The 24,188-nt window shown below is 38.7% G+C and overlaps 1 protein-coding gene across 2 annotated transcripts in view; it reads right to left on the bottom strand.

Annotated features, from left to right (window-relative positions):
• Nucleotides 1-24,188, bottom strand: part of LOC113670483 (WD repeat-containing protein 35-like) — a 24,387-nt gene continuing 199 nt past the window's right edge. Inside the window, exons 2-40 of one of the 2 annotated variants that reach the window (XM_089209030.1) lie at nt 23,995-24,112; nt 23,457-23,531; nt 22,985-23,077; nt 22,240-22,341; nt 21,691-21,851; nt 21,204-21,268; nt 20,926-21,026; nt 20,107-20,207; nt 19,222-19,266; nt 18,685-18,810; nt 18,113-18,205; nt 17,633-17,725; nt 16,911-16,971; nt 15,916-16,057; nt 14,725-14,766; nt 13,932-14,001; nt 13,612-13,665; nt 12,881-12,990; nt 12,391-12,439; nt 12,153-12,248; nt 11,202-11,270; nt 10,439-10,519; nt 10,247-10,294; nt 10,001-10,089; nt 9,222-9,339; nt 8,345-8,430; nt 8,136-8,215; nt 7,354-7,553; nt 7,174-7,236; nt 6,293-6,456; nt 6,017-6,065; nt 5,531-5,605; nt 5,008-5,085; nt 4,564-4,653; nt 3,892-3,960; nt 3,707-3,811; nt 2,429-2,514; nt 1,838-1,906; nt 1-1,334 (exon numbers count right to left, since the gene is read on the bottom strand). In XM_089209030.1, the coding sequence (XP_089065156.1) occupies nt 1,169-1,334; nt 1,838-1,906; nt 2,429-2,514; nt 3,707-3,811; nt 3,892-3,960; nt 4,564-4,653; nt 5,008-5,085; nt 5,531-5,605; nt 6,017-6,065; nt 6,293-6,456; nt 7,174-7,236; nt 7,354-7,553; nt 8,136-8,215; nt 8,345-8,430; nt 9,222-9,339; nt 10,001-10,089; nt 10,247-10,294; nt 10,439-10,519; nt 11,202-11,270; nt 12,153-12,248; nt 12,391-12,439; nt 12,881-12,990; nt 13,612-13,665; nt 13,932-14,001; nt 14,725-14,766; nt 15,916-16,057; nt 16,911-16,971; nt 17,633-17,725; nt 18,113-18,205; nt 18,685-18,810; nt 19,222-19,266; nt 20,107-20,207; nt 20,926-21,026; nt 21,204-21,268; nt 21,691-21,851; nt 22,240-22,341; nt 22,985-23,077; nt 23,457-23,531; nt 23,995-24,112 (3,582 nt within the window). In that variant the 3' untranslated portion in view covers nt 1-1,168. The remainder of the gene's footprint in view (nt 1,335-1,837; nt 1,907-2,428; nt 2,515-3,706; nt 3,812-3,891; nt 3,961-4,563; nt 4,654-5,007; nt 5,086-5,530; nt 5,606-6,016; nt 6,066-6,292; nt 6,457-7,173; nt 7,237-7,353; nt 7,554-8,135; nt 8,216-8,344; nt 8,431-9,221; nt 9,340-10,000; nt 10,090-10,246; nt 10,295-10,438; nt 10,520-11,201; nt 11,271-12,152; nt 12,249-12,390; nt 12,440-12,880; nt 12,991-13,611; nt 13,666-13,931; nt 14,002-14,724; nt 14,767-15,915; nt 16,058-16,910; nt 16,972-17,632; nt 17,726-18,112; nt 18,206-18,684; nt 18,811-19,221; nt 19,267-20,106; nt 20,208-20,925; nt 21,027-21,203; nt 21,269-21,690; nt 21,852-22,239; nt 22,342-22,984; nt 23,078-23,456; nt 23,532-23,994; nt 24,113-24,188) is intronic. The other variant, XM_089209042.1, reaches the window with a different exon arrangement.

A 24,188-nucleotide genomic window follows, 5' to 3' on the forward strand; every position in this document is an offset into this window, starting at 1 on the left:
TTTTTTTTAGAAACTTACCCCTTTATTCATGTTTCCAACATTGCTTGGTTGAAATGAATTCTGTTCACCAGATTTCGAAATACAGCGTTCGATGAGAGTGCCCAGAAACGCGTCGAACGAAAGGGAAAAAAGGCTTTCAAGCTTTGAGCATAGATAGTACATCAGGTTTATACACTATTAATGAGATGAGAAAAATACAAAATGGCAATTCACTTTTTATAACTATCTGAAGAGGTAACTGAAGTTTAATCCACCTTTCTTTGAATAATTGTATCAAGTAGTTACTCTATGAAAGCAAATGGCTGCCGTGGCGTGCAAGTGGAAAATCTAATTGTTAAAATGAGTTTCTAGGATTGAATTACTTGCTGTAGGGAAGTAACGAGATTAAAAACTGACCAAGCAAGGGTGATGTATTTGTCTCTGCTACGACCTGGAGTGCAAGTTCGTTTTTTACCTTTACGTGCAAATTAGCGAGAGTTGCCTTGACTATACAATTTACCGCATGTGTTTCTCTACAACTCCAAAAAAACGATATGTTTAAAAAGGTTAACTAGGATCAACACCTGTGTACCAAAACGAGTGATTTTTGCTTATTCTCCGGCGATCTATTTTAATGTTTACACTGTATGTACATTGAGAAGATATAATTAAAATGTGGGGCAAAGCAGCAGGCTGGGTTAGGATCAACACTAATACTTCATCAGAGCAATTTTCTATTGAGCGTCGAAAGTAATCCAGGACTATTTCGTTATGTGATTGGTCCAGACAGTTTGCTGAGTGGTCCAGAAAACTCGCACCACCTTCTCAACCAATCAGACTTAAGCTAACATCAATCACGACTTGGTCGCCCGCGTTTTCCCGCGTTACAGGCAGTTCGCTTGTTTTTACTTTAAGCTCTCATTGGCTCCTCGTGGAACTTCCCTTCCTATGATTGGCTGGTATGATTGCCTTGGTTTTGGTTTTAACGACACTCAATCGAAAAGAGCTCTTTTACCGTATTTCACCATGAGGAATTGCCACAACTTTCTTACGCTGTTTTTTGCAAACTTGTTCAATCGCTAACATGAATCAAAATGCCATTGTATGGCAATTCCTCCTAAAAAAATTCCGTAACACGAAAGAAGTTTTTCAGCTCTGTCTTTCAGTTATAGTAACGATGCAACATAAACTAGATCTGCGCATGGCAAAGTGGGCAGTGGTTGAGGGCACTGATCTCTTGCTCGTAGGCTCGATGTTTGCAGGTGCCACACAACCAGAACTGATAGTCCATAAGCGGGCGTCCACTCACAATGCACGTTGGAAACTTCGTGTCACAGTTAGGACAAATTTGGCTCCTAGGTGTGGGGAGGAAAGTGTAAAAAAATGTCACAAACAACTCCATTTATGAGATTACTAAGCAGGTATCTTTCTACAAACCTACAAACAAATATCGGTCGCTGTAAGTTCTCTCTAAGAGGTACCCAAGGTATTCTTTTCCCTAAATCGTCACTCAAATTCATGAAGCATGCACGAGTACATCGTAATAACGACTATTACATGAATGCCACGATGCGAAAATTGCAAATGCAGTTGGAAGGAGAACATCTCTGCAGAAGAACACAATCTCCCTGAATGAAGGAGTACACGGTAGTATACGCGCTGGACCTGGGACTGAAAGATCTGGTTTTGGCCAGACTCTTTCCCAGTCTCTTCACGATATAAACAGCTGGATAAGCCCTGGAAATAATGAGTCACAGGGCCCATAAGGCTTGACATCAACCACACCACATCCCCATCCCTCCACTCCCCCCCCCCCCCACCCTTTCCTTCACAACACCCTAAATTAAGGTAAACTTACCAATCGGGTATCATGGTTTCGCAGCTAGTGCACTCTGCCTTGTTACCACGTGAGTCCTTTGGTGAGTGTCTAAAAACATAGCACGGAAAAAAGGGTTTCACATAACTTTTTCATTAAAAGTGTAGAAGAAAAATGCGAGACTTGACCAATTCCCAACAGGGAAGCACAAAAAAAACGCAATTGTCCCAAACAAAACTCTTGCAAAATTTCCAAGCCATACAGTATTGAAACAGTGGAATTTCAACAATTTCACTTTCCAAGATCTAAGTATCAGTTCTCCACAGAACTCGCAGTGGGAGAAGCAGTGACCCTATCTTTATTGCACTGGACGCCGAGTCATTCTATTGTATTCTTGGGCAAAACACGTTACTCCCACAGTAGCTCTCTCCACTGGCGAACTGTCAGGGAGGCCTGATGAAATGTTGGAGGGTAAAGTTGCAATTGACAGGCATCTTATCCAGTGAGAGAGGTTGGGGGAGGGAGAGGGCGGGGGTAATAATAACCCCAGTCGCTTCATGCTGAGGAAACCGGAAAAAGCTATTGTGGGATGTGCCACTTGGCTCGCGCGCTAAAGAATCAACGTTCACATACTTTGTAAATATTTCCAGGGCCAGCTCTTCATACGATTTTTTTTGTTCCTGAGTCAGACTATCAATTGACTCCAACTTTATAAAGGCCTGCAAAGATACAGAAACAAACTTAACCTAATAATTTCACACCTCGATTCGTAACTCTCTCCTCTAGCTGCTCTTACAGTCAAAAAGTTCAAAGAATTTGGTGTTACATTACGACAACAACCTCTAGACTGCCTTTTGTGCAAAGCAACACTTCACTAGATACTCGTTTAAAGGCTTTTCTGATCTAATTTACAACATGATAATTCTATAAAATAATGATACTTACAACTCATAGGGATAAAACTGTAAGATGAATAGCAGGTACAATGATGCCTAACCCTTTAACCCCTAAGAGAGACTAGCATCTAACTTCTCCTCATAATATCAACCCTGAATCACACATTAAGGTCATGAGAATAAAGGAAATGATCAAAAACTACAGAAACTCTGGATAGTTAAGCTAATTCTCCTTGTCAGCACCTTAGGAAATGTATAGAGAACAGTATGGAGAATATGCATGCTGATGTCAGGGTGTAAAGGTTTAATAATGCATCTGGGATACTAGGCCATGACCTAATCATGTGTGTCCACTTCTTAAATCCAGTTAACGTTCTAGAGTTTTCTCCTTGAGTAGCACGTTGCACGAAGTTTTACTTTTTCACGTGAGGCCTTGAACAATTGCTTTTGATCATTTCAAGTTTCCAGATTATTTTGTCCCTGTAAACAAAATTACAGGGGTATTGGCAGCAAGGATGCTCGGCTTAAACCTTTAATCCAGGTCATTATCGTCCGCGGGTCAGTGATGGACCAATCAGCGTACACAAACCGGACTAAGTACATTCGACTGACAACAACCTTTCACTTGACTCTGATGATGACTTCCGCTTAGGTTGTCGAAACGTCAGTTACCACTACCGACAACAGTCCTTCTCAGGACTACACTCACCCGGACGATCAAACTGCACTATTATAAGTGATGAATTAATTGACCAAACATGCATATCGCAGCTAACGACGTAACAACACGCGCATGATTTTTAGGAGAAAAGTCGAAAAGCTAGAGAATCGTTCGCCTTTAGCTCGGTAAACCTCTAGAAAGTGCAGTTTATGGTGACATGGCTAAAGCTTTATCGGTGCGATTAGCAATAGTTTTTGATTAATCTGAGCGCGCGGAGTTTAATTTTAGTCCCAGTAGCGTAACGACGCCGCAGCGGTATAATACTCGGTGCACTCATAAAAGAAAAATTTTTACCTTAGAGCAAGTCCCGAATGCCCTGTTGGCACAGCTGACTAGTGCTAGAAGGGAGTGAATGCATACTGGATCCAGGACATCTTCATAGTCACACAAGTGAAGGGCCTGGAGAGAGGCGGAAAACCAGCTTAGTTTAAAGAATGGCAATTTCCAGTTCAGCAGAAATTCTGCCGTGAAATTCTTACCGTTTTCATTGCAGCATCAATTGCTCCCTCGTACATTTGTCTTTGTGCCAAGAGGAAGAAGTGGTATGCCTATAAAAGGAGAGAAAGCAATAAAAAATGCTTTAGTGGTACGAGTCATAAGCATATTAACTAGCAACCCAGAAGACTCTTTAAAAAAGTTGAGCTCAGTGCCCTGCTGCAAAACCATTTCACGAGGTCGTTGCAGTTGGCGTATTACCGATCACGGGAAACTTGGTAGCTTGATTTTTTTCATACTGCCGTTTTACTTGGAACCTAATACTGCCTTTACATGGCCATCTATGAAAGAGACAAAGCAGCGAGAGCCACACGAAAAATCAGAAATATAATTCAAACGAGTGTCAATTGATGGTTGACTGTTGTTGACTTAGTCTAATCACAACGACATTAAGAGATCCAATGAGGTCTCGAAATAACAACAAGAAAACTTCCTGAGCCACGGAAAGACGAACCAGGGACAAACTAGCGATTGCTTTCAGTAGAGCATCTGATTAGGAAAGAGGATGGTACGTGTTCCTCAAAGCAATCACAGAACAAAGCAGAGCATGCGCAATTCTATCCTTTCTATCCTCAATTGAAAACTGCTCTATATTGACGCAATCATGATGGTCGCCGACCCAAGGTCTAAATAAAGTTGTGAGAGGAAAAAAAAACCTCAGCTTCTCTCCATGCGTTGTCAATGAGTTTGCTCTCATCTGTGGCAATGGAGTCCTCTTCAAGCAAACCAGCCAGCGCTGACGTCGCCTGAACAAAAAAAATAAACAGATAAAAAATGACTGATAGTAAAGCCCCAAGTTAGAAACATAGCGAAGGGTACGTATCAGAAAACACATGCTAAGCAAAATTATTGTTATTCTACCTCCCCGGTTCCACTGTCTACCTTTCCTCACCTGGCTGTTCAATAATTGCACTATTAAAAATGGGGTTTGTGTGAAAAGAAAAAAAGTAGCTCAAGCAAAGAAACCTCTGCAGAGAAACCTTTATCTAACAATGAGAAATTTTTCCCGAATAGTATTTCTTACAAACGTTGCAGTAACCGGACGAAAATAACCTCTATCTAAACAGATTTAATGCTGCATCAGATATAGCTATACCAACCTCTATTGCACCTCTCTTTTCTTTTCCAGAAGCTTTTCTCATCTTTGTCATCTTAATGTGTTCATGGTAATTTTCCACCTTAAATCAACGCAAAATAGCGATAATGGCATAAAGTACACTTTGCATTATTACCTTAGTTGTGGAAGGTAAAAAGATAAAGACAGCCTTGTACTCCATCTGGTCCGAGCTCATGCCGACGTCAGTTGAATAAAGCGCAGTTTGATTGAATAACGCCAAAACCAAAACCAATTAAACACACCAACCAAACAGAACAATGGAAATATCCCAGTAGGCCAATGAGAGCTCAAAGTAAAAACAAGAAAAATGCCAGAAGGGCGGGAAAGATTGATTTTGAGTTTTCTGGAACAATAACATAGCGTATCAAAGCAAAACAGAGACAAGCCTGGATAACTTCCGACCCTTAATTGCTCAGGATGCTAGTCTACACAAAGCTCGAACCCAGACCTCTCAAACCCGAGCCAAGTCCGCTGACCAATAATAACAATGAGATTTTTACACATACCAGCAGAGCAGCCAAAACGTACATTTTCTTGGCACGAAGTGGGTTTGACTTGGCATCTGACACTTCGGCAGTAACCTAGAATAAACAAAAGAGAAAGTTCCGGCTCAGACGCAAGATAAACTTCTAACAAACAGGCATTGTCTCTTCATGGGCTATACACGGAGAAAAAGTTGTTGATGCTCAGAGACGAGTTTGTCAGTACTTTGTAACTAACAACACCGATAGAAAAATCTGACGAAAATGGAACTCGTGCGTTGCTGTTTACGCAAAATCCCGTTGGAAGAGGACTTGTTGCATTTTTAGCTTTTTTTGTTCCATTAAAGATCTTGTGACAGCACCAGAGAGATTATGTTCGTTGAAAATTAGTCGTTGGTCTCCATTGAACGGTTAGAATACGAAGCGAAAATTGCGTATTCCTATTACAGATTTGTCTCTGTTGTTTCTCTGTCTCAGTATAACCTCTGTGAAAAGTAAACGAATCCTCACCTTGAAAAGGAGTTTAGCAGCATCAATAAAGTGATTTGCTTTGCGGTATCTACACATGGTCAAGAATCGGTTCAAAAAGGGTTTTGCACGAGCCACGCCTAAGCTGCATAAACGTTTTAATACAGTAAAACAAAGACGCCATTATACATACATATCAGTCAAATGGTGCTGTAATCAATAGGTGATTTTGGCGCTGGCTCGGAGTCGAGCCGGATAAATGAGAGATAAAATTTACTGTCACAATCTAACAACACTGTTGCATTGTTACAAGGATACAGTTCAATGGCATCAAGAGTCTTTTTCTTTTCCAGCAGGTATGAAGCGTACTTGGCGAGTAAATTATCAATCTCTTTAACATTGTGCTTCTGTGCCAGACTAATGGCTTGATCCCACTCGTTGAGTTGAACACAGCAGTCAATGGCTTCCTTTACCTTGCCCGTCTAAACATAATGCATAAACAATGAATAACTCTAAATGAATAGAAAAATTGTTTAGCGAGTGAAACGGAGGAAGATCCCTAAAATGCATGGACCAGAAAGTTCACTATCCAGAAAATAGATAATAAGAATGCCGTGTCAAAATACAAACAGAGAGTAAAAATAATCAGCAACACTACATACCAAAACGTTTAATAAGTTATTTATTATTCAACTGCTTCACTTCTTTCCCTTTTCTTAAAATGTGGGAAAAGCGAAGCAGATTTAAGCGTAGCGCGCGCAGCCCATTGGCTGAAAAGGTTTTTTACAATACAAAATAACCAAATGTCCTATATCGCAGAACATTTGTCCTCGACTCGCGCGTTTTTTGTATTCTATTAAGTGCTGATGGATAATAAACTTATCAGGTAGAATTTGTTATTTCATTCTAACACCAAATTCTCGCAACTCATTGAATGTGTAGCATCTAGAAGGGAGAATCAACAATCAGATCTTGGGAGTCAATATGATGGGGTATAGGGAAAGATTGACACTGATTGCAAGTGATGGTTATTCCACGACGCAGCTCCTTTAAGGCTGTTTAAACGATTTTCCTTTGTGAACCCCTCCCTGCCTTACACGGGATACAGGTCAGTAGCGGCGATTGGATCTCTAGAAGGTGCTTTTGGTAGTTTGTACACCAGCGTAAAATGGGCGAGAGAGAGTGCGTGATATGTATACCTTAGTAAAAGCGAGTACTGCTTGCTCGCACATTCCAACTGCAGAAAACATACCAGCAATCTCCTGCAAAACAAGGTACAAATTTATCACAAGAACAAAATTTAAGTAGAAATGACACTACGCATTACACCGAACGGTGCCAAACATTTAAATCTCATCCAACCCTTAGAATCTACTGACCGTCAACAAGACGTGATTTTCTGGCAGTGTGTTGACCATTTTTTCCAATCCATTATAATCTTCCAGCATGTAGTAACACTCCGCCAGCCGAGCCTGGTTTCTTCCTTGCACGTAATAAGTGACTGCGTTTTGCCACTTCTGCCGGTCAGCGTAGTAATCACCAATTGCGTTCCAGGCCTGCTCAAGGAGTTGGTCATCACCTGAACGAGGCACAATTTTCGAAGATTATCAGGGTCGGATTTTGTATCAAGTGAAGATTAAGTTATTACCTAAGACTCAGACTGCATGAACCACGCGCTGTTTCATGTGAACAAAGGTCCTAAAAACTTGTTGGGAAACATTTTAGCTGCATCGAGGGACAAATGAAACGTGTAGTGGTTTAAAATGCTTGTTATGTTGATCATGCTCAAATGATCAACTTGACACAGTTTACTCGGACATCGACATAATAGGGGTGTTTGCTTTGTAACCCGGTCAGTTTCTAAGTACGACTACAACATGGTTTAATGATGATGATCACTAAAAAAGGGGAAAAAATGAATACTAAAATAAGTTGAAAAACATTTGTTATAAAAACAATGAATACAACGAGAACTCGTCATTATCGAGGTATGATAATCTGGATACATTGTATAAAAGGAAGGACTAACTAAGCAATATTTTGTCACCTTTTAGTGGCGAAAGTTTTCTTTAAAAAAATGTCCTTATGTGAAAACTGGCCTGAATCGGTCACAAAAAGTTGTTTGAATTATAACAAAGCTTGCATATCTTATATTACTTACCACCTCCCCCTCCGGTCTTAAGTAGTTGAACAACTCTAAACCAGTCCCCTAGCTTCAGTCTCAAGTCAACAGCAAGATCTCTGATGACAATAACAATGATAAAACGATAAAGATATGCCTTGGGAGGACTCAATATATTTGGAATCAATCTGCACTGCAAAACATAAAAATAGGGTAGGCTCTGGTACAAGAATTACTGTAAACTTTACCTCCTGTCCATTTCTAAGTACAGTCTTTCTGCCTCCTCGAATCGCTTGAAATATGCAGCGACCTCAGCTTTCTTCTTGGTTTCATTCTGTTAAAAATACAAAAGCACCTCACAACTACTTCCTCTTTAACTCTCTACACCTTAACATCAGTATGCATATTCTCCACACTTTTTTCATACATTTCTTAAGGAACTGACGAGGAGAATTTGTTTTACAATCAAAAGCTTCTTTAGTTGGTAATCATTTCCTTTATTCTCGTGACCTAAATGTTTGATTTAGGGCTGATATTGTAAGGAGAAAGTGAATGCTAATCATTCTTAGAGGCTAAAGGGTTAAGCTCTGGTCTGGTTGGACATCCCAGGTTTGAGTCAAATCTCTAAGGCTTGTAATTAGAACTCCTCTCCCCAATCCCCTCTCGTTTAGATATCCATTTGACAATTCAACTCCCGAAAGTGATTGACGGTGCACTATCTAGCAAACGAGTGTTAAGAATAGACAGACAGAAATTTTAAACAGCGATTCGAAGGTGGTTTAGGATTTACCACAATCAACTCGAAATGCACACTGCTTTAATAGAGCAGATTCCATATTGCAGTGAATTTGAAGAGTTAAACATCACAGACAGAATGCGTAAAAGCAAAAAAAGAGTGGCTTACAATGTGCCGCCGAGTGTGTCACTACCGCTAATATCACATTTTAACGTCCTCTGTAATCTTTTACTGTACAGACGCACAGCAACATGCAATCTAATTGTTCTACAAAAATGGTTACGTCATCCATGTGTCTCCTCTCCAATAGATCATAAAAAAGGACCAATCAAAATGCGTGTACAATTCAGCTTATTACATGAACCAAAAGTGAATCACGCCAAACTCACGTCTAACTTGGTAAGTCTCTTGACGAACTTGATTCCCTGATAATCCTGACACCGAACAAAGGCTTTCTCAGCGACTTCAAGATCCAGCCTTTCGAGCGACGATTCAGCTAGGAGACGCCTGTAATAATGAAAAGGTAAAAAATCATAATTTGGTTTTATCAACTGAGTTGGTAATGTAAATTGGCCACCGTAGAGACTTCAGTTCTAGAGCTGACATTTTGAACGTTAGCACTTCGTCAACTTATTTGAAAAAGCCAATTATCTTGCCCCTGATAAATAATTACGGACACGATGATGATAAAGACATCCACCTGGGTTTCAACTGCTCCCCATTCCCCCTCCCCCGGTCTTTGGTATCAAAGAGTAACGATTCGTAATTTTTACGATATGACGTATCCTAAGGCCAGTCTCTCAAAAGTCCTGGTAATTTAACGGGCCCGAAACTATAGTTGTATCATTTCCAAACCTCTTTCAACCCTTCTCCTGAATGACAACAGAACAGCTTTGCGAGCCCGATAAGTTACCGGGACCTTCGAGAAACGGGTCCCTGGTACGCTACTGTATTCCAAGGAGGTATTTTTGTGGCTCTTATCTCCCCCCCCCCCCGGAGGCATTTCTGTGGCTCTTCTTCCCCCCCCCCCAGGAATTTCTGTGGCTCTTTCCTTCCTCCCCTCCTTTCCCTGCTTAATCATCATGTTTAACTACTTATGTTCGTTGTGATATAAAGGCGGTTACGTAATAACGTATCTACACTCTCTCCAATAAACTCAATATCTTACCATAGCCGGGGATGAGGATTATCTTCAATAAACTGGTAGGCATCTGGAATACCGACTTTTTCCAACAAATCGCGTGCATCTCTCAAGGACTGCGAACAAAAGCGAAAAGTTATAGGGACACTACTAAAACCAAGGAAAGTTTGAACTATCACGGTGCAAATGTTAAAAAAACAGTTTCTACAAAAGTCCGTAGTGCTTTCATCGGTATATTTTGAAGGTAATTGGGAAGTTCGAAGAGTTCCTCACCTTAACTTCTAAGTCGATCAAGCTTTCTTTGTTTGGATGGTCAGGATCCTGTGTGGAAAGCAAAGCATGTTATCAGTGCAGACGTTAGTAACATGCGTCTTCCGAACTTTCAACTCCGAAACATCATCAGCAATTAAAGGGGCTGGTATGGTTTTCAAATGGGGACATTTTCCACCTCAGTCAACGATTTACCTTCATGATCTCGTCTAAAAGCACAGCCTTCACCTCCAGGTCGTTAAACTGACATATATATCCAGAACTCAAAATCGGCTCCTACGATCAGAATATTTTTACATTTTAAATTTCTAAATACTAAAACATATATGTACAGTAGCATTAAAAAAAAAAGTTGACTAGCTCGAAAAAGTTTCTTAAGAGGGAAAAGTTTATCTTACTGCCAATTGGAAGCAAGAGGAAGTTTTAGGCCATGTGTTTAAAAAAGAAATAGAAATAACTTTTATTGTTCACAGACTAAGCAAAATTTGGTGACTTCACGTTGTTGTTTTGGATAGGAAGGCTACGAAATGTACACGGTTTTAAATCGCACGTGCTGAGCTATTGTTTTGTTCATTAAATCTTTTGACAAGGGACAAAAAAAAAAAGAAAAACACCTGACGAAGACAAGGAGGACGTCGCGAAACAAAATATTTAATGAGCAGAGCTTTAGCTCAGCTGGTACACTTTCAACTTTTGTAAACTTCACAGCCGCCCACTGCGAAACAATAAATCGAAATCATCAAATTTTGCATAGTCCGAGAACGGGTACCCCTAAGGAAATTACTTATGTTTCTTATTTCGAATTCGACGCTGCAATGAGATGCTCTGCTCAAGAAGAGATCTGGCGCCATAAAAGACGTTTGACGCATCATTCACAAGGTATGCGCGTAATTCTTAAGAGAAAGCAAAGTTCTTTTTATGAGGGACGTTTTAAATCAATTAAGCATGTAATGCATACCTCTGGGTCTAGGTTCCGGAATATGTACATTCTCGTCTTCTCCATCATCGCAAACAGCTCAGCGTTATCCTGCGGGATAAAACAGCGTTGATTAACTATAATCATTTCCTAGCCCCACTAGCGGGGACTAGAGGAGGTGAATTTTTTGTTTCGAATAGTTTCGCCCCTTTGCCTACAAGATATTTACCGCTATATTCCACAAAACCTTTGCACAGCGCTTCTATCTGGTTAACATGCTTGAAACTTCATTTTTGTCATAGTTTCTAGGTTTGGATTACGCAAATAAAAGGAAGACGCGATTGGAATTGAATTGATAAAAATTGTTACCCTGTACTTAAAACAGTGCGCACGAACGATTTTTATTCACGAGTTGTGATGTATAAAAAATGAACGAGCGAACGCAGCGAACGAGTGAGATTTTCGATGCATCGTAACGAGTGAATAAAAACCGTTCAAGCACTTTCTATGGTACGATGTTTTTATTTCATACGTACTGATATTTACACTGTGAAGTACACAGCGAACGAATGTGAAAATAATCGTTCGTCCAATCAGAGACACGAACGATAGCACATTACAGTGTAAATCGCAGTAAGTGTGAAGAAAAGTAGAGTTGTGAAAAATTATCAGTGTTTGTAGAAATACGTCTAATAATATTAGGGCGCTGTGTAGCCCTTTGGGTGAATAAAGTCTTGATTCTTGAGTCAAAATTCTATGTACACAGGACAGCAAATACAGTTCATGATCTCTTGACTTGCAGAACTGCAAACTGCTTTGATTGCCAACTATGCGGTTCTTCAACTGTTCCTAGATACTGCTATCTAGATTTTTCCTGTGACTGCGTTCCTCAACATATTCCCGCGCTTTCCCCAATTTAAGCTCTCATTAGTTACTGGCAACATTTTACTTTGCTCTGATTGGTTGTTGTGACTTATGGTGGTTTAAACTTACGTCAGCCCATTTCATGTCCCACACATCTTTCCTTTCAAACTTCAAATGTTCGCCAACCACATTCTCGTTCTTTTGCGGATCTGTCTTTCTCACTTCCTATAGGAAAAAAAAGGCAGAACATTCAGTTTACTCTAAAAGAATTAAAATGCGCCGTAGAAAAACCATCCACGTTTACTTTTGGTGAGGTTTCCTCCGTTAAATAACAATACTAAAGTGTAAAGTTTCTTTAAAAACTTACTAAATCGAAGAATGATAATATTCCAGAAATATCAATGATTGCCAAGCGCCTGAAAAAGAGGAAAAAAAATACATAATTTGTATTTTAAGATTACGCGGTTAAAGAGGGACAAATATTGAAATGGTGCAACATTGAACCTTTAAACCCTGAGGGTGACTAGTTGGTTAGCTACTAGCATCTAATTTCTCTTAAAGTATCAAAGCTGAATCAAACATTTGGCTCATGAGAATTAAGGAAATGATCACAAACTTGAAAAGCTCTTGATTTTAAGCTTAATTCCGCTTGTCAGTCTCATGTATAAAGAACATCCTTTACTCAACGCCGCATTTGTCTGATTTCGAGCCACATTTATGGCTCGTTTTGGTAACGAATTCACTATCAAGTAAACGATGAATGTTTTGTGCACTTCTCTTGATTCTGATAGTTTGAAAAGGGACAGAAAAAAGCAAAAAGGGAAAAAGAAAAAAGACTTCATTCTAGCTTTTCGTACGATGAGGTGCAGTTGAGTGACAGCTGATGTGGACGGCAGTTGAGAACATTTTTCATCTCCAGAGCAAGCTTTGGTAAGGAATAGCGATGAATGGTTCCTGATTCACGTCCCTAAGAAAAGTAAAAGAATGAATGAAACAGTACTCAGTTTTGTAAAGGGCATCACGCACGCCTGTATGTTTGTTTGTATGATTGAATGTCTGCTTGTCTAAACTTTCGCTTGTATGACTGTCTGTCCATCTGTCTATTTGTAAGTCTATCTGTCTGTGTGTCTATCTGTAAGTCTATCAACGTATCTGACTGTGTAGGACTGTCTGTCTATCTGCCTATTTGTAAGTCTATCTGTCTGTCTGTCGATCTGTAAGTCTATCAATGTATCTAACTGTGTATGAATGTCTGTCTATCTGTCTATTTGTAAGTCTATCTGTCTGTCTGTCTATCTGCAAGTCTATCAATGTGTCTGACTGTGTATGAATGTCTATCTGTCTATTTCTAATCTAAGTGTCTGTCTGTCTATCTATGAGTCTGTCAATTTGTCTGACTGTGTATGACTGTCTGTCTATCTTTCTATTTATAAGTCTATCTGTCTGTCTATGAGTCTAACTGTGTAAGACTGTCTGTCTGCGTCTGTCTATGTGTCTGTCAGTCTGTCTGTGAGCCTTTCTACCTACCTATGTAACAAGATGTTGTAAAGCATACAAGGGATGTAACACACTGCCTTTAATCGCTTACCAATATAAGAAGTTTATCAGAAGCAGAAATACAACATACTGGATCGTGAGTTGGCTGCAAAGAAAAAAGTGAGACATGCTAAATATAATAGGTACCAAAGTCAACAAAATAAATACAAAAACCGAAACAAAAGACAGAAAAAGGTTTGCGAGCTGTGACGAGTACTTCGTCATCGGTAAATAACCATGCGTCGTCAAACCAATCACGACTCGACCACGTGTGTTTCCCGCGCAAGACATCGGTCGTAGAAATTTTTCTCGGTATCGTGATTAGCTAAATGTTTTAGTCATTGGCTATAGTAGGTGACTCGATTTACGCACCGCTAAAGCCTTGCTCGCGTCTTTTATGCCTTCCCCGGCTCCTGACGGAACGTCGTCAATGTGAAACATTCTGTTCGTGGAAAGAAAAATAATAAATAAAAATTAAGGGAACTTTTTTTAAACTTAAGTCTTGTCGTTGACATTATCCCCTTATCCTACCAATCCTGCCAAAAATCTGACCCTTGCTTAATGAGTTCCTTGTTATATTTTTTTCCAAAAGAATCCGTCACCAGTAATCGAATCCTTGTGTTTGCGCAAAAGTTTCTGGGATTGCAAATATTGCAAAGTTGATGGAAAGAAATTTGTGGCGAAAGGCTGTTTCGACGTCCAAAAACCGATTTTAAAAATAGATCATCGTTTTTTCACCTCTTTAAAATTAGAAGTAGATTTAAACAACGTTGATACTAATTGTAAGTTTTTCTTTGAATAACCATGAAGTATTACTTTAAAAACCCTGCTACAGATCAAATAACGCGAGTGATTAGTACTAGCACAGAAATAAATGGGTAAGATTGGCCCATATCTCTTTGGCAAGCACGGTCGCCTATCTTTTTTACCGTAGTTCTCGAAAAAGACACCTGAAAGTTTAACAAAATCGTTTTTATCAACTGTTATTTCTGAAGAATCACCTTAAAGTGACACTTAAGGGTCGTAAGGCTAAATTTGTTTAGCTAGAAGCGAACCAAAAACTACAACTCCTAAAGGACCCTGTTTAGGACAAAAGGATGACTTCTGATTCTTATCTCGACCGTTATTACAACGCGATTTAAATAGAAATAATTAGAATTCTTACCGGAGGTTGGAGTACTCAGGGTAGTAGGTGGTTCCAACATCACTTCGATATTTTTATGTTAACAAATTTAAAATAAATGTTTATCAGAGAAGAGAAAACTTATGCCACACAATTTACAGTTTATTTATGGAATTTATGTCATATTATTTCTGTCATGTTTCACACAATTTAGGATGCATAGCTAGCCGTTTTTTTTTTTTTTACCGCTTTAAAGCGTCACACCAGGGTCGTAGAAACGAGTGGTGTAGACGCGAGGGATCAGAGAAGGAAAAGAGCTCCTTTCGCGAAAGGTTTGGAACGGAAAAGAGCTCCTTTTCGCCTTTTGATACACCCAATATCGCCCGTTACACAAGCTACGCACAATTATACTAGGTGTTTATACATGAAATTTATTTGTGCAATTTCTTGGGGTTGTTTTCGTTTTTAGCACCAGAACTTAAAGCGATCGAATGAAACTCTTTCCTTCTCAAATTAAGACTGAAATGTTAACCTTTCTCATTTTTTTAATAATTAATAAGTTTAAAAATGTTATGTTTCATGATATATGTAATTCACTGTTTAATCGTTTGTTGGCTTCTTTCTCTACTGGAGGTCATATTTTCAGTAGAAGAAACAGTGACCTTAACGGTCTGATCATAAGGCAGTCGTCACTGAATTCATTACTAAGTACCATTAAACCTATGTGTTCACCTTTTTTTTTTCTTTTCGGTTTATTTAACCCAAGAAAATTTCAAAGGATACTCATTAAGCTATTATCTTTTAAGATCAAATGTTGCTTTTTAGTTTCATCGTAACTTCAAGTTGGAACGAAAACGACAAGAAAGTGTAGGTAGTCTGCGAGCACGCGGTCAGCACACCCCACAAGAAAGTATGTGGCCTTGCGCAACACGACCCGGCAGAGTTCTGCGAGGGGTCTGGGACTGATAACCCCATAATTAGTACCGAGCCCCTGGCAAACCCCTCCCCGACGCGTCCCAAATCTTTCCGCGGGTGGAGAATATAAGCATCTGAGCAACTGCACACCTACCCCTCCCCTAACTCATGAAAAAACGATCAAATGATAACGAGTTGGGTTTAATGTTGGATTAGGGGAGGGGTAGGTAATATGTTTTTCAGACACTGACTTTGATCCAAATTTAATGCAAAAAATAACTTCAAGCCTGCTAACTTGTTCGGCAAATCAAACCCCACCTTTCTCTGACATCCTTCCTTTTCGAGTGAGTCTGAAGTTCCAGAGCAGTGAGTTTCTTTGGGCTGCGGTATTGCCAGGAATAGAAAGCCTCCTTAGATGAAGCTATCACGTGACTTCGAGTCATGGCAACGAAAAGAGGTTCTACAATGAAGAAATGTTTAACAGTACGCATTCAGTACGTAAAACGCAGCGATGCCAAAAAATTGGAAGTAGGTTTGGGTTTAGTCACCATTACGTCACTCGACCCAAGCTCCCTTGTTTTTTTGCCCAGACATTTTCGCGCCATTAACGATCGCGCTTCGTTTTAGTGACTGAACGTCTGGAACAGGCTTCGCATCAGTAAACAAGCCCGAAGCCTGCGCGCAAGTAGTATCTCGCAAGTACAATTTTGGAGAACATGGCAGTGAGAAAGATAAAAGATACACGAGGTTCTAAAGACCCTCCAGGCTCAAAGGTGCACGGAATGAATGTTCGACAGAACTCACGCAAATCCCGCTGCCTTCCCAGGGTTGTAGATAAGAGCCAACAGCCGGCGAAGTACGCCGGCTTCTCTGCAAGGTTTCGCCTTCCTTTCGGCTACTTTCACTGCTTCGAGAGCCCGTACAGAGATGATGTATATCGGGTCTAAACTTGGGCTCAGTAAAAATATAAATTTGCATTGCCTATCTTTTCTGAAAACATAAAAAGACCTTGGACTCAAGGTTTGTTTAAAAACGTTCTGATGGGGACTGTGGACGGACGTTTTGTCCGCCATATTGTATTTCAAGACTAACAACCGTTTACCTTTAAAAAAGCTCGAGCTACTTAAAACCTTAAAGAAAACCCTGCCTTCTACGTTCATCTCATCTTTTAATTAAACGTTATGTACCTTAAAGAGTTTGTAAATTCAGAATACAGAATAAGGATAGTTTTTGTACATTATAAGTATAATGCAAGTGCCAGGTTGTAAAGAAATTATTGTGCTACATGCATTACTCTTGTAGATGCAGCTTACCTATTTCAATATACTTAGAGTCTAATGGAGTACCAATCGCGTTACACAACACAAGAACATGCTGAAAAATAAAAATACGAGTAAGCAAATTCAAATTGGTTCTCGCTTCGGAGCTAATTTTTTAAGAGGATAACAGTCAACTCGCCACCACGGAGAGTCAATTTGCCACCGGCGGGGCGAAGTAGGACCTTGAGTAGTTAGAACGGCAACACCAGGAAAGAGGTCTATTTAAAAATAAATATATACTTATAGTTGGAATCTTGCGTATGACTGGATGTGTCTACTATCTCTTATGGCGCTGCAAGTTAACCTCAGCATAACGTATGAGAGCGGCGTTGAGTTTCAAATGGAAACTTAAATAATCTGCCGTCGGGGTTTCCTTTCTCGGAACACGCAAATTTTGATATCTCACGTTGTTATTTTGCAGAGGACGGCTAAAAAATGTACACAGAATTAAAACGCACGTGCTGAGCTATTGTTCGGCTCATTAGATATTTTATTTTACCACGTCCCCGTTGCCGTCGCCATCGTGATTTGCTAAAGGTTCCTATTGACTAGTTGACGAGTTTGTTGTGGTGGCGAGTTGACCGTTTACTGTTTGAGAAAGAGAGTTACGAGTGTTTTGTACCAATCGGAAACCGACTGCGGCAGAGCTAAACTAAAGAATTTTGCATTACTTTTACCAGTCTACTGAAATTTGCGCCGTATAGCGTATACTGTACCTGTCCACTACTGTCATCAGCCCTAGTGGCCAGCACACAATGTTCTCCACAGGCTGTGATTGACAATAAGTTCCGCACGTACTTTACGTATTTCTAGTGAAAGAAATAAAAAGGAAGATTAACAGACAGATAGAAAACATCTGTAGTGTAGGACATCTACGAAAAGTATCTTACTGAAACATTGACATGCCGGGCAAACCCGCTAAAACCAGGACGATAAGTCAAAACGACAATTTGCATCAGGTGACGAATGGAAATTCTTGCTCCAGCCAGTACGACAAAATTTTGTCACTGCTCACACCCATGATTTCAACTCCGTCCTATTGGATGAAACTAGTTACTGGGACAAAATCATACTGCAAGGTCAACGAATTTCCAAATATTCTACAAGTCACATGAAGCCAGTCTTTCCCTGAGGAAATTACATGGAAATAAAAATTCATAATTTATAAGATGAAGGCCATTTATACAAATACACACCTCTCCATTCTTTGTATCCCAGAAAACCACACAATGTTCCTGTCTGTCTGGCTTGTTGAATGCATATACCACAGTGTTTGAGAAAAAACCCCACTGAAAAGAAAGTTATAACATTTTATTATAGGAAGATTACCTCCTGGTGATCAAATCAAGAATAATCTGCTTCAAAAAGAATCAGGTAAGACTGCTAATGAGTAACATTATAGACCTCTTTAGCTTGTTTGTTTTGTTTTGCCCATTTCCAATCATGCAATAATACTCGGTAAAACTCTTTCTTCCAACTTTTGCAAATTATGCAGGTAAATAAGAGAAAATTTGAAAGAAAGAGTTCGCTAAAGGATTATGACATGACCTGAAAAGGCAAATAAAACATACAAGCTCGGGGGGGTGAATTTATCATTGAAACTTCACATCCTGTTCCCAGATTACAGATTCTAAATCAATGATTTATAATTTTTGCAGAGCATAGACCAAACACTTCCCTGGTTTTCAGACAATCAATCTTGATTTGTGCTGCAACTGCTCTACATTGTCGTTTACTTAAACCTGAGAGTCTTATAGATTCCACTCACTTTGTAATTAGGCCTGATGTTGGCAAAGTAGATGAATGAATCCACAGCTAAGGCAATGCGCAGTCCTCCACCTTCAAAGCATGCTTGCATTATCTGTTTACCAGGTACTTTAAGAGTTCGCAGATGCTAAAAACACAACATATAAATCCATGAAATCTTAGAATTTGTTACTTTACCAAGGTAAAATCCATGAGCCACTTGACACTTTGTTACATGTAACTGGTTAATTGAGATTGTTTGGAGAAGTTGCACATGTTCATCATTCCAAGGAGTTAACCCTTTAACTCCCAAGATCTCATTAGTAATTCTCCTGACTGTCTGCCATATAGTTCTTGTGATGTTAGTTTGGAGAATTGGTATTGGATCAACTAATAATCCCCTGATTAATATTTTTCTTTATTCTCATCACTTGTCTGCTTAATGATATTGTATTGATATTGTTAGGAGAAACTCTGTCTTGGTCACTCTTGGGAGTGAAAGGGTTAAGAGGTTACAGGTATATGCGAGTAAGTAAAGGAAAGATAATCCAACACCCACCTCTCCAAAAGGAGTATAAAACTGTACCACATTAACATCCTTTTCCTAGATGAAGAAAAACAAAAACAAAAAAACAATTAATAAACAATTAAGACATGCCACATTTAGTTATTAAAGATGCCTTCAAAATAATTTATATTAGGAAAGAGCTGACTGTGTACAACTGCATATAATTAAATACACCTGTATATGTACTGTAGATAACTAATCATAATACTGGGCAGTGATCATGGCTGAAAAAGAGGTCCAAATGACATCCAGAGTTCCTAAAGTAATTATTTAAGCATGAAAATATAATATAATAAATGAAATACATGCATTTCATCAACAGCATTCCCTTTTCATCAAAAGAGAGGCTGTTATTACTTCAAGTTAGAGATCTTTGCTTAAATATTAGTTTCTAATCAAACTGCGGACAGTTACTGGTATTACATGTTTTCACACTCTATCAACATCTTGGGCCCCAACTCTAAACATGCTTGGGTAAAACTTAATGTACAACACATTACATAACATTCAAGGCCGGATGGTACCAATCAATAATGGTATTAGGACCAAGTGGAGTCCAATTCAGTCTGTAAACATACAAGCGATAAACAAAATTGGACTACCATGAAGTGGGAAAATTTGAGAAAGAAACTAGACATTGGTTTTCATAAAAAAAACAGCTAATTGCATGAGATGTGAGACAACAGTGCACACACATGATGCGTCCTGTCCACTGACACTGTCCTTTTAACTGTCCTATTACACTGTTCAATTACAAGCATGACACGTACTCTGTCCTATTAGTGCTCAAATTGGGCTGGTGATAACCAGTCACATTCAAGAACTTTGTTATAGTTTTGATTAACTTGTGATACAATTGTACAATCCTATACCTACCTGTCCTGTAGCTCGCTGCACTCCAGCAACAGCCAGAACAGACCCACAATTATTCCATTGAATATTCATCACTGACATTGATGTATCAATCAATATGGGACCTAAGCGCAAAATGCAATACACAGATGTATTACTTAGCCTTTTCACTTCCAAGGCTTTATCAGTAACTCTCCTTACTATCTGCCATAAATTTTAGTTCCAGCAATCTGGTGTTGGTCCAACCAATCATCCCCTCATTTATACTTTTTTTTATTCCCATCACTTGTCTGTTTGATAGTGTAGGGAGAAATTCTGTCTTGATCACTTAATGTATGAGAAGAGCACTTGCATGATCACATTTAGTTACTCACACTTGTCAACGTCACAAAGACTTGTGAAATTGAAAATAAAATTTGACAATAGTACATCATAACATCAGATAAGATTTTCTTTGATCTTTGATCTTGTAAAAACATTGCAGACTTCTCTGAAATTTCATGTTGATCGCAGACTTTTCCTTAACCATGGCAACTCTGTGCCACATATTCAGTGTAATTCAGGGTTGTTCAAGACTCAGCCTAATTAACCAAACTGTGATCCAAACTAGGCAGCACAACTTCATGGTTCCATGCTGAAAATTGAGCCAGTCAAGCATTTGGAAGAGCCGATGTGTTTTTTCAGTGTAGAAAGCCATCAGTGACAAATAATGAAGGAAAAAAGGGGGAAAAAAGACCCAGACAGGTCCAGGAATTGAACTTACTAGCTCACTTTTAAATTTTTTTCAACTGATCAGCTTGGCAAAGGCTAAGAACTTTCACAATCCCATTTCAAATCACTTACTCTCATCCAGTTCATGTCTCATTATCTGCATACGTCCAATGTCAAAGCACACTGCCAGGCAAGGACAGTTAGGTTCAACATATCCCTCTCGGCCATCATACCTTGAAACAGGGAAAAATTATTTTTAAAATAATTTGAACAGATTTCAGCAGGTAAGGACAACAGATGAAAATCCTTCAGCTATGCAAGCCAATAACCTACTGTAGTCTAAGACAGTTACTTTTGTGCCACATTTAATTACAGAATTATTAAGTTTGTAGAAAAAGTTTAACATTTACCACTCAATCCCAGCAATCTTAACAGCTCCAGTAACATTGGTCAAGCAAAACAATGTCATCTTAGTCTACAAACAAAAAAAAAATTAACATTATTTTTAGAATGATTTATACTGTTTGTAAACTGTTCATGAATGCTTACATGTAGTTTGTGCATTTAACAAAAATCTTACTTGCTTAAAATTTTTTTTTAAACCTTTAACCCCTAGGAGTGACTAACATCTAATTTCTCTTAACAACATCATCCCTGAATCAAACATTGAGGTCATGAGAATAATGGAGATGATCACCAACTAAAGAAGCTCTTGATTGTTGAACAAATTCTCCTTGTCAGAACCTTAGGAAATGTCTTGGGAGTAGTATGGAGAATATGCATACTGATGTTAGGGAGCAAAGGGCTAATAGACCACCAACAGCTTTACAAATGTACATGTAAGTGTGTTTTGAGTATGACAGAAATTCCTTTATTCTTTAAGTTTCCAGAACTCACACAAAAGTTTCCAGTGTTATCAAAGATTTGAACTTCTCCATTACTTATTCCAAACACAATATTTTTTCCATCTGGGGACCATTCCACATTATTAAGCTGTAGTCCTTTCAGTTCCTTTCCCCAAATCCTGTTTCCATCCACAGAACCAACAATCACTGCCCCTGTAATAATATATTAAAAAGATTCATTGTCACAAACAACCCAAAAAATTAAAGATAACATTAAAAGTAATCTATGATTGGCTTGATATCATTGGTGGGAGTACAGAATCCAAAGATCTGAGGTTTGAATCCTTAAAGATCCTTTCAACTTTTTTCACACACGTACATAAGACAATCATTAAACAAGGGAAAATTGAGTCCATGTAATCAAAGCAATAAAAATCCAGATTACAGATTGCTTAGTAAATAGAGGACTCTTCACACATATGTAGGTAGCTAATCATCATTCATGTTGCTTCATGTTCCATTAAAAAAAAAAATGACACACTTAAGGTTGGTCAAAGGTGAACTAGGAGAAGCGCATAATTACTGACTACAATACACTTACCATCTTCATAAACAATACAGATTCTTTGGCCATCTGCATTCCATTTCATGTCACGTACAACACTCCTGTTTCTGTTGTTGATCATCTCTTCATACCATGACCCTGAATATTGTAAATTTCACAAAAGTTATAAGTCTATTTTTCTTTTCTACTTGGCCCTCTTTCAGTTTGAAACTCAGTTGGTCTCATCACACCTCTAAGAGATTATTCTCAGACAAGTGATATAAATATTCAATTTTAAAACCCCTAAGACCATTTAGCTGTTGCCTGTGGTTGCTAGAGCTTTCCAGATTACCCCCCTTCCCCCCTCTCCTTGTCTGCAATTTTTTAGGCTCCCCGGAAAGTTTGCTTGTAGAGTCAAATCTTGATCATCAGAATTCCTTAGAACTGGGCTTAATTACTAGTCCAGATAATCCAGAGTCAGGATAATCAAAAACTATGGATATGAATGTTTATAGATAATGGGGCCAGAGAAGCAAGTCCAGATAATTGAAAAATCTGAATAATCCAGGTCCAGATAATTAAGATTTGCTGTACCCATTTAAATTCCTGGGTGCAGCATTCAATTCAATTCAATTGGGCTTGGTAAGAGTAGAGTGTTTTGCACAGGAACACAACATAATGACAAGACCAAATCTCAAATCTAAATCTCTTAATGCAGAGTTAAGGTGAGTGTTAAGGCATTGTTAGGCCAGTTCCTTTCCCTAGCAGATTAGACAACAGTATAATCTGTATTGCTACAAACCTTTGTAAAGTATCCAGACAATGATCAGGCCATATTGGTCGCTTGTGGTCAGTTTTTGAAAATGTTCATTCCAGGTTACTACTTGCACAGCACCTGTTGAGGAGTAAAATTTAAACAAAATAGATTTATGACATCTAAACATCAGAAAATCGTTGATTAGGGTTAACCCTTTAACTCCCAAGATCTGATTGTTATTTCTCCCCATCTAGGTGCTACACATTTCCTTGTAACTTAGTTACGAGAGTTTAGTGTTTAAGATCAAGATAACATTTAATTACTACCTGATAAGTTTGAGAATTCTCATTACCAGTTTTCTGTATGATGTCTGGATATTTTAGGGAGAGGTTACATGTTCATCACTTCTGGGAGTTGAAGGGTTAACCTTTTATTATTACTTGCATGTGGTAAAGGTTATGATGAAAGGAGAAGAACTTAAATTATCAAAACTGGCACACATCTTTGTTTGGCCTACCAGTGTGTCCCTCAAGGGTTTGATTCATTGAGAGATTACTTGGAGCAGCAAGTCCTCTGACTTTGGCATCTTTTCCTGTAAAATAACAGTATGAATAATACAGAATATAACAATAAAACTTAATTATCACAAAGAATGTCTTTACTTAGAATGAGAAAAAATATTATGTCAAGAGCAAATTTTATGGTAAAAGCATGTAAATTTATGATTTGATCTTTTCTAAAACCTTTTCTCTCCCACAGATGACCAATAGGTAATTTCTCCTAAAATATCAACGCAACATGAACCAGACAAGTGATGAGAAGAAAAATAAATATCAACAAGGGAATACTGTCTGATTTGGCAACAATTTCTCATAGTTAAGATTACCACAAAACCATTCTAGATGGTTAGACGAAGTACCGTTGAGATCTTTTGAATAGAAGGGTTTTAAGCTTTATTATGATTAAAAGCTTCATTATGATTAAAAGAAATCTATAGAAGATGGTTAGGAGAATTGATGTCGAGATCTTAGGAATGAAAGGCTGAAGCTTCATACCTGGTTGTGTTTCAAGTTTGAGAACTTTGAGCAATCCATCTTCACCTCCACAAGCAATGTACCCGTGTTCTCGATTCCAAGCAAGGCATCGCAGCCTGACATTATTCGGTATGGCAATCTTATAAATTAAAAAAAAGTAAAGAGGTTTAGGAAAAATTCGCCTTGACAACGTTCACAGATGTAAACAAACCTGT

The sequence above is a fragment of the Pocillopora damicornis genome, chromosome 1 (assembly GCF_964200805.1).
Source record: "Pocillopora damicornis chromosome 1, jaPocDami1.2, whole genome shotgun sequence".
In the NCBI taxonomy this organism is placed as follows: Eukaryota; Metazoa; Cnidaria; class Anthozoa; order Scleractinia; family Pocilloporidae; genus Pocillopora; species Pocillopora damicornis.